The sequence below is a fragment of the Nicotiana sylvestris genome, chromosome 9 (assembly GCF_000393655.2).
Source record: "Nicotiana sylvestris chromosome 9, ASM39365v2, whole genome shotgun sequence".
In the NCBI taxonomy this organism is placed as follows: Eukaryota; Viridiplantae; Streptophyta; class Magnoliopsida; order Solanales; family Solanaceae; genus Nicotiana; species Nicotiana sylvestris.
In genome coordinates, this window is record NC_091065.1 from 113,326,458 (window position 1) to 113,340,122 (window position 13,665).

A 13,665-nucleotide genomic window follows, 5' to 3' on the forward strand; every position below is an offset into this window, starting at 1 on the left:
AAAGGGACCAGCTTAATATCGACCAGGCCTGTTTGGTCACCTTTTGGTCGATCGCTTTTTGGTCAATAAGCGACCAACTTTGGTCGCTTTTCGTGGTCGCTTTTTTCCGGATTTCTAGTAGTGAATTTCTTTTTAGCCACTTATTGCTTCAACTAAGTCAGAAAATATAAAAAGAATTGAAATATATATATATATATATATATATATATATATATATATATATATATATATATATATATATATTTCGTTCTATCGATTCATTATCATCACCAAAATATTTTGTTTATGAAACTCATATTTGACCATATGTTTTTAATGTAAACTCATTACATTTCTCATCCAAAAAGCTAGAAAAGACTACTTGAAAGCTGTGTACGAACATCTTTTCTTTTTCTTCATATTCCAAAAATAATAATAATTCTTTTATGATGGACAAATTTTATGAATTTCAACTAAGTACTTATTTAAAAAAAAACTTATTTAGATGGGCGAATAGAAAGGAAAAAGGAAATTGACGATAGAAATTAATTTTAATATTAGTCGTAATTATTGAGAGAAGGTTATGCACGTGATTTGTAATTTGGTCAACTGTGTGTCTATAAAATATTGGAAATATACTTGTACATTTGTTGCCAATCTCATTGCAGAAAGCGTATATTCAAAGGATACCCTCCAAGCCTTTAGTATTATTTATTTAATTTAAATTTTGGGGAGAGAGAGGAAGAGTGTACCTAGGGATTGCTTGATTATCAAGTGAGAGAGGATCAACCATGAGTTTAATGTCTGACTACAAATTCAAAAAGTATTGGTGCATCACACAGAAGAATATATTCACGGGACAGATGGAACAATTTTTTTTGTTTTTGCCAATAGTCTATGAATTAGTAATCATATCAGTTACTAGCAGTTAGGATTTTGAACACCTAAAATGTGTAAATTATACACTTAATTACTAAATTGAAGGAACCTTAGAGGAATGATAAAAGTTATATTCTTGTGATTTATACGTCACACATTTGAGCCGTAGAAATAGTAACTGATATTTGCATTATGTTAGACTGTCTACATCATACCACTTGGGTGCGAACGTGAATGCAAAAATACCTCATGCACGGGCTGCGCTTTTTACTTAATTACTAGCTACATTATGTCTTTTTCCACTTCAACTTGAAATTATATACTACTCAATTACTTATTTACTTGTCTATTAGACTATTTACGTAGTAAGGAGTACTGTTCATGAAGTCTGACTTTAAATTCTTAGCTTTTCAGAAAGTACTGTTGGTGCATCACAGAGAATATATATAATATTCACGGGACAGAGAAAACAATTTTTGTGTTTTTGTTTCAAATAGTCTATGATTTCTTTTAATATGTCTATGAATTATTATTATATTAGTTAGTGGTTAGGATTTTGAACACTGATGACTGAAAGGTTTTGTTTCAGTGTAGGAACACTGATGTCGAGGAAAAAAAGTGGAGAAGACTAGGTGCAATTTTTGGAGTATGTTAATTAAATGGTTTGAATTAACATGCATGTGAGCTTCTTGATTTCTTATGTTATTATATAGTTGAAAATGGACAAATTCATGAGCTATTCTTCTTTCTTCCGAAAACTTAAGTTTTAAACCATGAAAAGAATGTTTATCCTGCCATTTATATTTCAACTATTGTTTAACCAAAAATCTGAGTCCTTGGTCAAAGCTAAAAGAAAAATTCGGGTTACTGATAATCAGGAGACAAAAATAAAATACTTTTGAGAACAATGGTAGAAGGTAAATAGATAAGTATTTCAGTGTATTCTCAATAGTATTTCGTGTCTACAAATGATGATACTTATTCCTTTTTATAGATCATTCTAGGTAAAGGAATAAAGCATCAGTTTTAATGATATAATCATGAGCAATAAATGACATTAAATAAGCCGTTATACAATCATTCCTATTAAATACCAACTTTATAACGTATCAGACATTTAATAATGAATTTGGACTCCTTTCTGTCATCTGATCCTTGCTTTCAATGCCTTCTAATCCGTTGGCTGTAAATAATTTAAATTGGTACGAGACTCGTATCTATACATCGTCTCGTGCCTATTTAAATTCTTCTTCCCGTGGCTGTTTTCACCGTGCCTCTTAGTCAATTGCTGTTCTTTGACCATTCAACTAATCCACGTGTCATGTCACATCATTTTTAATATAAATTCAGTTTTTTCCCAATACAGATAGTCCCCCCACTTTTCATTTTTTTATCAATTAAATAATTGGGAAGTGGATCTTCATGTAAAAAGAACTTTTGCCACAATTAATGCTCATGACAGTACTAACGTCTCAGCAGTCTTTTCCATTTAATGTTCTGTCCATGTGTCATTTTATAATTGATTCTGCTATTCATACCCTTCTTCGAGACTTCTTCAATCTCACTATTTACGAAGTGATAGCTGCCTTTATTATAGGCTTTTCATCATTATACTTTAAAAGTTGACGGGTCCCATTTTACACATACTTTGTCTTCCTTTGTCTTCTTCACAAATTTTCAGCACATACTTTCTTCTTAACAATGTCTTCTTCAAACCCTAACCGTAAAAAAGTTCCAATCTAGATCAGTTCCCCAACGCCCCTGTTAGACACAGAAGAGGCGGAGGAAATAGGCTTCGAACAGGGTTAGAATCTACGCGAGGCGGTTCCTCTGGTTCTTCTTCAAGGAGTTTTATCCCAAAAGCCCCTTCTTCTAAAAGTAGGGAAATTCTTGATACTTCTCAAGAACCCTCAGTTGATGATATAGTTCCCGGCGATTTGTCTTTTGAAAGTGACAAAACGTCTCTTCAAAAACAAATTAAAAATTTAGAAAGAGCCGATACTTACCCAACATTAGTAACCGAGCTTACAATCCCCACCATAAGAAGAGATTGTAACTGGAAGGATAGTCTCCGAATGTCAATTCCTTCCCCAAATCAAAGAATTTCCTCTTTTAGAAATGGGTATTCTTCTGTTTACACTTACCCCTTCACTTTAGGTTTTAATCCTCCGATTGACCCAGTTATTCTCGATTTTTGTCGTTTCTTTACCATTTGTTTGGCCCAAATTGGTCCATTGGTGTGGAGAACAGTGGCTTGTTTGAGATATTTATCATCCAAGGCCAATGTCAATTTCACCTTTTCTCATCTCATTCATCTATACCATCCCAACTTAATACGCCATGGGGTTTTCACCTTAACTGCAAGGAGCAAAAAAGTTTTGGTAAACCCTGAGGATGACAGAGATCGTGGATGGTATATCCGTTACATTGCTGTCCGTACAGTGGATTTGATTGGCGAAACAAATATTCCCTTTCCTGAGAAGTGGAATTTTGAACGTAAGTTTCCTCTTGTTTACCGTACCTACTTTTGAGAATTTCAAAAGAATGTGGTTTTTAATCTCGCCCCTTCTTGGTTTTTTGTAGCAACCATGGGAGATGTGGAACCTATTCCCAACTTTCGTGGTTGGGTAGACTCACTTTTGAAGATTGATACTAGGGAGCAGAGAACTTGGAAATCAATTTCTTCTTTACATGGCTGGAAAGTCAAAACACATGGTATCCACCCTTTTAAAATTTTTGTTTTACATGTTAAGCACTTTTTCCTCAACTTTAACCATGTATATCCATTCTTTAATCAGGATTTGGCATTAGAGGAATTACAGCTGAAGTAGCTATGGCCATTCGCATGTCTGCGAATGCTGCTCTGGATTTAGATAAGGCTCGAGCCTTGCTGCCTAAAAGAAAAACTACAAAGGAAAGTTCTGAAGAAGAAGAGGAGGGTACCTCCCTAATTACCAGGCCAAGGGCCAGGAGACGAATAAACATTGATAATGAAATTGAAAACACTCCTGCTCGTACCTCCGCCACCGAGCCTGTTTTGATTCAATCTGATGAGGATGCCGAACCAAGAGATAACAATGAGTCAATTCAGCACCTTTTTGACAGTGGTTTCGGGAGTGGCGAGCTCGGACCTGTTTTTGATGAAGCTCCTCTTTCCTCATTTGTTCCTATTTCCTCCATTCCTCTGCCAGCCGTAAGTGTTTCTTTACCAGCTTTAACAACTTCCGTTTGTTTGCCAATTTCTACTGCTCCTATATCTGTTCCCTTGGCTGCTTCAACCGCACCTGCTTCTGCTCCGGTGTTGGTTTCTACATCTTTTCCCTCCATTCCTTCCGCTGCTCCTCTTCCCTCTGTTCATCATACAGAGACAGGTTCTAGCAGCGGAAATATAACAATGAGAAGTGTTACTTTGGAGGTTCCTGCCAATCATAGCCTCCTGAGGAAAACCGGCAGAGCCGATGTTTGGCTCGAACCTCTTATTGGAGATATCGAGAAGAAGAAGATGGAGAGCCATAGCTGCTTAACTTTGATGAACGACGCAGTTCATTCTACTTTGAAGGTATTTCAACCAACAAGTTTTTTTTCTCTTTTTTTTTAAATTATCTTCAATTTCTCATTTCCATGACTTACCTCTGTAGGCTAACCTTATTAGCACGGAATTAATGAGAAGAATTTCCTTACTGGAAAGAAAAGCTCGTGAGTCTGAGAAGTCTGTCCACGAAGCTGAGGAAATTGCTAGGGGAGCCCAACTTGAAGCAACTAACTGGAAGGAGCAGTTCGAAAATTCTCAAGGGACTATAGAAGAGTTGCAAGAAAATAAAAACCTCCTAGAGCAGCAAAACCGTGGTTTAACTTCTGAACTGGCAACAGTCAAAGCCTCTTCAAGCCAATTGAAAAGAGACAAAGAGCTTTTGGAATGCTCTTTGTCAGAACAATTATCCAGAGCTAGTGAAGAAGTTAGAGAGCTGAAGGCACTTTTGGCTAAAAAGGAAGAATATGCAGGAGAGTTAGTGCAAAGCTTGACTCAAGCTCAGGCTGACTTACAGACTTCTTCTGTCGAGATTCAAGCCTTGAAGAGTTCTCATGCTTCTCTTGAAGCTTCCCTTGATTCCCATTTAGCTGAAAATCAAATTTTAAAAAACGATCTTGCTATGTGGGAAAAGGAATATGGACTTCTAGAGGAAAATTTTAACATAGAAGTGAGTTGGGCTTTTCTGAATTCTCGTCGTGATGCTTTGACGGAAGCTGCTCAAGAGGGTTTTGACTTGCAGTCTGAACTGGCTAAAGTCATAGATACCATCGAGAAAAGCCAACAGTCTACTGATACTCCTTCTCCTGCCCTTGAAGTTCCTGAAAATGTTGCTATTCCAGCTTCAGAGGGTGAAACTTCTACAACCCAGTCTATGGAAGTTGAAGCTTCCGTGACAATCCCCTCAACTGAATGATGGTTTGATCCCTTAGTTTTTTTTAAAGGATTTTTTGGTGAAAGTCCCCAGTTATCATAATGGGGCAATTGTATAAACTTTTATTGACTAAGTTTCTTCTTAGTCTTTTTAATTATATCAAGAAGTTTTATTAGTACTTCAATGTGTTCTACTCTTGCCTTTTCTTTACTTATTTAGGACTTATAGAATAGTTTAGCATTTTTATCCTTTGAAAATGCTTTATGATTCTTCCCATGACTTATTGACATGAGGCTTATAAAAGAGGGCCCTTTTATTTTATCGACACTTAATGAAGAAGACGTCTCAACTTCATAATGGTGTTAAAATACGATGAAAGTAATAGGAAAACACACGTTTTGTATGAAACAACTTTGGCAAGTTTTCATTCATAAACTTTTAACAAGTGTTTGACTGTTACATGTATTACAATACATCTACAACTTTTCTCGTAACTGTTTTTCTTGTAACAGATTTGTAAATAACATAAACTAAACAAGGTTTTTTTATAACCTGTTTCAGTACATAGTCATGACCCTATCTTTATATGTTAAGAAGGGTTTGAGAGGTGACTTTGTTTATGAGTTTGAGAGATGACTCTGTTGTTCTCATGAATGCTGAAGACTTCGTAACTTCTTCTCAACACTTGCTTCTTTGTGGCCGATTTTTATTCGATACTCGTATCTGTTTCTTTGCACCTATATGTGTATAATATGTAGTCCCCCAAGTGTTTGAGCGGTGAAGTATGAAGCCTCGAGCACTTGTTTATTTCTTTTACTTTGGCCCTTTTCCTGAAACAGAAAGATATACGGGACTCGACGGTGTGATTATAGATGAAGACTGCCTAACTCGTGTGTATTTCCATCAGATTAATTGTAACCCTGGGCTAGGAATTTAAGCATACTCCATTTTGCCTTGCAGGTTGTGACTCATCATTTGGCACGAGTTAGGATATTTAGCCTAGCATCTAAAATCGTTAGTAAAATATTAATAAACCAAGAGAAGAATTTTTACATGATGATACCTGACCGTAGGTACTTTCTTAAAAGTAATATCTTTTTAAGTGGACAACATTCCAATGTGAGGGTAAAACTTTACCATCCATTGTTTCCAACTGGTATGCTCCTTTTCCCGCAATGCCACGGACTTTTGTATGGTCCTTCCCATGTTGGACTTAGCTTTCCTGAGTTAACAGCTTTTGTAGATTGGAAAACCTTTTTAAGCACGAAGTCCCCAATTTTGAAAAATCTGAGGCGTGCTTTCCTGTTGTAATATCTTTCTATTACTTGCTTTTGTGTTGCCATCCTTATCAAAGCAGCTTCTCTTCTTCCTTCAAGTAAATCTAGGCTAACCCGCATCTCTTCATTATTGGATTCCTCCGTTGCCTGATCATACCGTGTGTTTGGCTCACCTATTTCAACTGGTATTAAGGCTTCCGTACCATAAACCATCGAAAATGGTGTTTCTCCAGTGCCTGTTTTGGTCGTTGTACGATAAGCCCATAGTACTCCGGGTAACACCTCAGGCCAATTACCTTTTGAATCTTGTAACCTCTTTTTCAAGTTATTGATAATAACTTTGTTAGTTGATTCCGCTTGTCCATTCCCCACTGGATGGTATGGCGTAGATGTTATTCTTTTGATCTGCCAACTTTGAAAAAATTCTGTAACTTGTGCTCCAATGAATTGTGGTCCATTGTCACATACGATCTCATTTGGTACTCCAAAGCGGCATATTATATTGCGCCATATGAAGTCTTTAACTTCTTTTTCTCGTACCTGTTTAAATGCCCCTACTTCTACCCATTTAGTGAAATAATCTGTAAGTACGAGTAGAAATTTTACCTGACCTTTTGCTTGTGGAAGTGGACCTACGATATCCATTCCCCATTTCATAAAGGGCCAAGGGGCTAAAACAGTATGTAGTAACTCAGCTGGTCTGTGCATATTATTGCCGTACCTTTGACATTTATCACATTTGGACACGAAACTGGTTGCCTCTTCTTCCATCTTAGGCCAATAATATCCTGTGCGAATTAACGTTCTTACCAGTGACCGTCCTCCTGCGTGATTCCCACAATGTCCTTCATGTACTTCTCTCATGACATATTCGGTTTGAGAAGGGCCGAGACACCTTGCTAGTGGTCCGCCGAACATCTTTCGATAAAGATTACCTTGATATAAACAATATCGTGCAGCTCTTTTGCGAAGCGCGTAAGCCTTTCCTTTGTCATTAGGCACGGTTCCGTGCTGTAAAAAGGCAACAATTTCATTTCTCCAATCCCATGTTAGATGATTAAAATTTACCTCGTTTTTGTCAGGTTCAAGAACGGAATGAAATAGATGTATGACTGAAGCATCTGTATTGTTTGCCACGTCTGCTGCGGATGCAAGGTTTGCTAAAGCATATGCCTCTACATTCTCATCTCTTGGGACTTGCACTACTTTCCAAGTTTGGAATTGCTTTACTAACTCCCGTACCTTTGCGAGGTATTCTTGCATTCGTGACTCTCTGGCTGTGTAAGTCCCCAGCATCTGATTAACCACGAGTTGAGAATCACTCTTGATTATAATCTGTGTTATGCCGAGTTCTCGTGCCAATTCTAAACCTGCAATTACAGCTTCATATTCTGCTTCATTGTTAGTTATAGAATGACATTTTATAGCCTGTCTAATGGTCTCACCCGCAGGTGGTACGAGGACTATTCCTAAGCCTGCCCCTTTTACATTAGATGAACCGTCAGTGTATAAAACCCAAGTCCCCGGGTTCGCACCATTAAAAACTAATAATTCTTTTTCTGCTTCTAAATGCATCCCCTGGCTAAAATCAGCCACGAAATCAGCTAGTACTTGAGACTTTATAGCGGTCCTGGGTTGATAAATAACTTCATATTCACTTAGTTCTATAGCCCATTTTGCTAATCTTCCTGAAAGTTCATGTTTATGCAAAATATTTCGAAGCGGAAAAGCAGTAACTACAACAATGGGATGACATTGAAAATAAGGTCTTAACTTTCTAGATGTCATGACCAAAGCTAATGCTAATTTTTCTAGCTGTGGGTATCATGTCTCAACTTCCAATAAGGACTTACTTACGTAATAAATAGGAGATTGTTTACCTTGGTCCTCGCGGACTAAAACAGCACTTACCGCGACTTCAGACACGGTCAGATAAATGAGAAGTTTTTCCCCTATCTTCGGTTTTGCCAACAACGGTGGTTTTGACAAATAAGTTTTCAAATTTCTAAGGGCTTGCTGACAATCTTCATTCCATTCAAAATGATCTTGCTTTTTAAGTGCAGAGAAAAACTTAAAACACCTTTCTGAGGATTTGGAAATAAATCTCCCCAAAGCTGCAATTCTTCCCGTTAATCGTTGTACTTCCTTTTTATTAGTAAGGATATCCGGGATTTCTTCTATTGCTTTGATCTGAGAAGGATTCACTTCAATACCACGGTTAGAAACAAGAAAACCCAAAAACTTACCTGATGCAACTCCAAATGCACATTTTTCTGGGTTGAGTTTCATATTAAATTTTCGCAAAATTTCAAAAGTAATAGATAGATGAGAAATATGATCATGAGATTGCTGGGTTTTGACGAGCATATCGTCTATATATACCTCCATTGTTTTCCCTAAATGTTCTTGGAACATTTTGGTGACCAACCTTTGATAGGTTGCCCCAGCATTTTTGAGACCAAAGGGCATTACTTTATAACAATAAGTCCCCCTGTCTGTGATGAAAGAAGTTTTTTCTTCATCACCAGGATCCATTTTGATTTGATTATATCCTGAGTATGCATCTAAAAAACTTAAAAGTTCATGACTTGCGGTCGCATCAATTAGTTGATCTATATGTGGTAAGGGAAAGGAATCTTTTGGACATGCTTTATTTAAATCAGTATAATCTACACAAACACGCCACTTACCATTTTTCTTGGGTACAACCACCGTATTAGCTAACCAAGTTGGATATTTTACCTCACGGATTGATCCGATTTTTAATAATTTTTGGACTTCATCCTGAATCACCTGGTTCTTGAAAGCACCTTGTTTCCGTTTCTTTTGCTTTATTGGTGTGAAAGAAGGGTCCTCGTTGAGTTTGTGAGTCATCACATTTGGAGGTATCCCTGTCATATCAGCGTGGGACCAAGCAAAGCAATCTAAGTTAGCTTTTAAAAATTCGATTATCATACCTCGCATGTTCGTGTTTAAATTAGCCCCGATATAAACCTTCCGTTCAGGCTGTTGATCAAATAACATCACTGCATCAAGCTCTTCAATCGTCGTTTTGATGCTTTCATTCTCTTCAGGTTCTTGAATTGTGTCAGGCCTTGAGTCCAAATCTGTTTTCTCTTGTTCAGTTGAAGTTTGATCTTTTTTACTTTCAACTGTTTCCTGTAATTGCTATTTTGCTTTATTTGCGGCGCTCGTACTTGTTACAGCGTTGACATTTCTGGCCATCTGCTGATCCCCACGAATTTGACAAATTCCCCATGGTGATGGGAATTTGATAACTTGATGCAGGGTTGATGGGACAGCATCCATATCGTGTATCCATGGCCTTCCCATGATCATATTGTAGGCCATTTCCATATCAACTACCTGAAATTTAGTTTCCTTCACAACACCCATAGCAAAAGTTGTTAGTATTACCTCACCTTTTGTTACTACACTTGAATTGTCGAAGCCTGACAAGGTGTGCGCCTTGGGTAACATTTTATCTTCAGCTTGCATTTCCCGCAGTACCCTTAGTTATATAATATTTACAGAACTTCCTGGATCAATCAAAACTCGCTTTACATTAGTATCATATACAAGTAAAAATATTACCAGTGCATCATTATGTGGAGTTGTTACTCCTTCGTTATCTGCGTCATCGAACGAAATGCTTTCATTGTCAAGGACCTGGCGCACCCGTTTCCCATATGTAATTGTTACCTTAGAAACCTTGTTGGAAGCTGTGTAAGTTATGCCATGAATATCTTCTCCCCCGCTTATGACATTCACTGTCCTCTTGGGTGAAGGAGGTTGTGGTGGTTCTTGTCTGTTCTTCATATAAGCTTGTTTTCCTTTCTCACTAAATAACTCAGTGAGGTATCCTTGCTTCAATAAATGATCTACTTCACTTTGCAGGAATCTGCATTCTGAAGTTTTGTGCCCGTGATCGTTGTGAAATTCGCACCAATGATCCGGATTGTGTCTACTTGGATTTGACCGCATTTCTTTCGGCCACCGTACCTTATCTCCCATGCTTCTTAAAACAGCTACGAGCTCGGAGGTAGAGACGTTAAAATTATATCCACCGAATCGTGCCTTTAAACTCCTGTCATCATCACGTGATTCTTGTCTATTCCGATCATTCCTGAACTTTGAAGAAGAGCCAGAATCCCGGTTCCTTGACTTTTGATCGTATTGCTGGTTATCTTGCTTCGACCGTGGGTCCTTTCCTGCGGGTCCCATATATGGATCGTACCTGTTTTTACCTGATCTTTTTTTGGAATCTGACCTTCGGGTACCGCCCCTTTCTTCATGATGGAGCTTAGGTACGGTATCTTCTTCGATTCGCAGCTTCGTGCTATACCTGTTGTAAACATCATTCCATGTGGTTGCAGGAAATTCTCGAAGACTTTCTTTGAGTCGTCTCGTGGCTTCAGAACTTTTGTCATTTAAATTACTTGCAAAAGCTATAGCAGCCCAATTGTCTGGCACACGAGGTAGAGTCATTCTTTCACGTTGGAATCTATCAACGAAGTTTCTAAGCAACTCCGAATCCCCTTGTTTGATTTTGAAAATATCTTCCATCCTTTTCTCAACTTTTTGTGCTCCCGAATGTGCTTTAATAAAAGAATCTGCAAGCTCAGCAAAAGAATTAATAGAATTTTCAGATAAAAGAGAATACCAGGTTAATGCACCCTTGGTGAGTGTTTCTCCAAATTTCTTGACCAATACTGATTCAATTTCTTGTTTGGTCAAGTCGTTGCCTTTCACGCCGGTTGTAAATGCAGTCACGTGGTCACGTGGGTCTGTAGTACCATCATATTTCGGGATGTCAGGCATTTTGAATTTTTTCGGAATTGGAAGGGGAGCAGCACTAGGCTTCCATGGTTGTTGTGAGTATTTGTCCATGTCTACTCCTTTTATTACAGGTGGAACTCCAGGGATTTGCTCTATTCGCTCATTTTGTTCCTTCAGCTATTTCTGCAAGGTTAGTACTAAATTTTGCAAATATGAATTATTTAAATTACCTGGTCCCCCTTCTTGTGGTTCACTGGGGGTTGCTCCGTTTCCAGAATTATCAAGACCAGAACGGGGGTTCTCCAATGTATTATTATTAGGAGTCGGTGTAGGTGGCGCAGCAGGCAATCGACTAACAAGTGCCTGAAGAGCTTTGCCGACTTGTGCATCGATTAGCTTTTGCAAAGCTTCAGTTGTAACTCCTTCAAAATGTTCAGATTGCTCTTGTTGATCAGCACGGGATTCAGTAACAGGAGTGCCTTCACGAGATTGACGTGGTGAATTTAAAGGAGAGGGAACCACGGTATCTTGATTTTGATGTATTTGATTCTCATGGTTTCCCAATGTGTTGTTACTGTTGTTGTCGGCGTTATTGTTTGACATGGTGATGATAATAGATAAGATATAGCTTAAAAGGAAAGATTATCAGATTCCCGGTAACGGAACCAATTTGTTTAACCAAAAATCTGAGTCCTTGGTCAAAGCTAAAAGAGAAATTCGGGTTACTGATAATCAGGAGACAAAAAATAAAATACTTTTGAGAACAATGGTAGAAGGTAAATAGATAAGTATTTCAGTGTATTCTCAATAGTATTTCGTGTCCTTACAAATGATGATACTTCTTCCTTTTTATAGATCATTCTAGGTAAAGGAATAAAGCATCAGTTTTAATGATATAATCATGAGCAATAAATGACATTAAATAAGCCGTTATACAATCATTCCTATTAAATACCAACTTTATAACGTATCAGACATTTAATAATGAATTTGGACTCCTTTCTGTCATCTGATCCTTGCTTTCAATGCCTTCTAATCCGTTGGCTGTAAATAATTTAAATTGGTACGAGACTCGTATCTATACATCGTCTCGTGCCTATTTAAATTCTTCTTCCCGTGGCTGTTTTCACCGTGCCTCTTAGTCAATTGCTGTTCTTTGACCATTCAACTAATCCACGTGTCATGCCACATCATTTTTAATATAAATTCAGTTTTTTCCCAATACAACTATGGCTATCGAAAACAACCGCTTCACCTACCTAAGATAAGGGTAAGGATATATACTATATATCTATCATGTCCAGATCTCACTTGTGCAATTATATTGGATATGTTATTGTACGTTATTCTTATATCAAAGTATATAACTCCTTAGATGCCATTAAACTAAAATGACATGGACCTCCTTTAACGTAATTCGAAAATAACCTTCCTTAGCTTAGAAAGTTGAGTCAATGCACAGCAGTAACGCTTGTTTAATTCTTTTTTTTTTATATTTTAAATTTCTGATCAGTATCTTTGTCACTTCTACTTCTAATTAAACTCTTATATTCACATATATTCTCGATCTTTATAGTAGGAAAAAGAAAACACAAATTTAAGTTGCATCCAACCCCACATGATTCCTACATATATTTCTAAGAAAATAAGTCACCAATATTAGTTCCTTTGCACTACAAGGTTATTCAACTTTGTCTACTTTTTCTTTTTTTTTAAAAAAAAAAATCAATTTCCTTTTTCTTTTTCCCCTTTTCCTTTTTCTGGGGGGGGGGGGTGAAGGAAACAAGGGGCATAAGGGTGATGGAGGGACAAAGGTGGATGAAGCATGTTAAATAGTTTCTAACTGAATTCAATATTTTTAGTATGAAATATAGATATTTATGTGGAAAAATCACTAACATTTTCGAAAACATTAAATTTGATGTTATAATTTCAAAATCACAATATATAAAAAAATTTAGCTCTAAAACCTTAAAAGTTGGATCCATCTAGTTTAAATTTTGAATTCGCGTGCGGATAGGAGGGGTGGTGTCAACTGTCAACCAAAGGTGGAAGAATCAACTTGGACAACCTAAATCGGACTAATACGCCTAAATTTCCAAATTCAAAACCCTATTCCTACCTAACGCACGTTTTCTCCCTATTCATTAGTACTTCTTTATTGAAGAAATTATACCCAACTAAAAAAATGAAGTGGGTTACATATATATGTTGATATATGAGATGTATAATGATGAAAATCGAAGGCTCATAGAATGAAAGCTTATAGTATGAATTTATCAGTACAAATGTATCTAGTAAATTAAAGTTTTACCCTTCCTATATATATTTGTAATGAATGATGTTCT

The 13,665-nt window shown here is 37.1% G+C and overlaps 2 protein-coding genes across 2 annotated transcripts; one reads left to right on the top strand and one right to left on the bottom strand.

The window, feature by feature from the left end:
• The first annotated feature begins 1,765 nt into the window (after window positions 1-1,765).
• LOC138878070 (uncharacterized) lies at window positions 1,766-5,303 on the top strand. The gene is made up of 7 exons (XM_070157727.1): window positions 1,766-1,775; window positions 2,602-2,662; window positions 3,224-3,354; window positions 3,442-3,573; window positions 3,657-4,318; window positions 4,497-4,721; window positions 5,130-5,303. The coding sequence occupies exons 1-7, from the start codon at window positions 1,766-1,768 to the stop codon at window positions 5,301-5,303; spliced, it is 1,395 nt and encodes a 464-aa protein (XP_070013828.1).
• Window positions 5,304-10,054: 4,751 nt separating this feature from the next.
• Window positions 10,055-10,357, bottom strand: LOC138878071 (uncharacterized). Its single transcript, XM_070157728.1, has one exon. The coding sequence runs from the start codon at window positions 10,355-10,357 to the stop codon at window positions 10,055-10,057; it is 303 nt and encodes a 100-aa protein (XP_070013829.1).
• Between the last annotated feature and the right edge of the window lie 3,308 nt (window positions 10,358-13,665).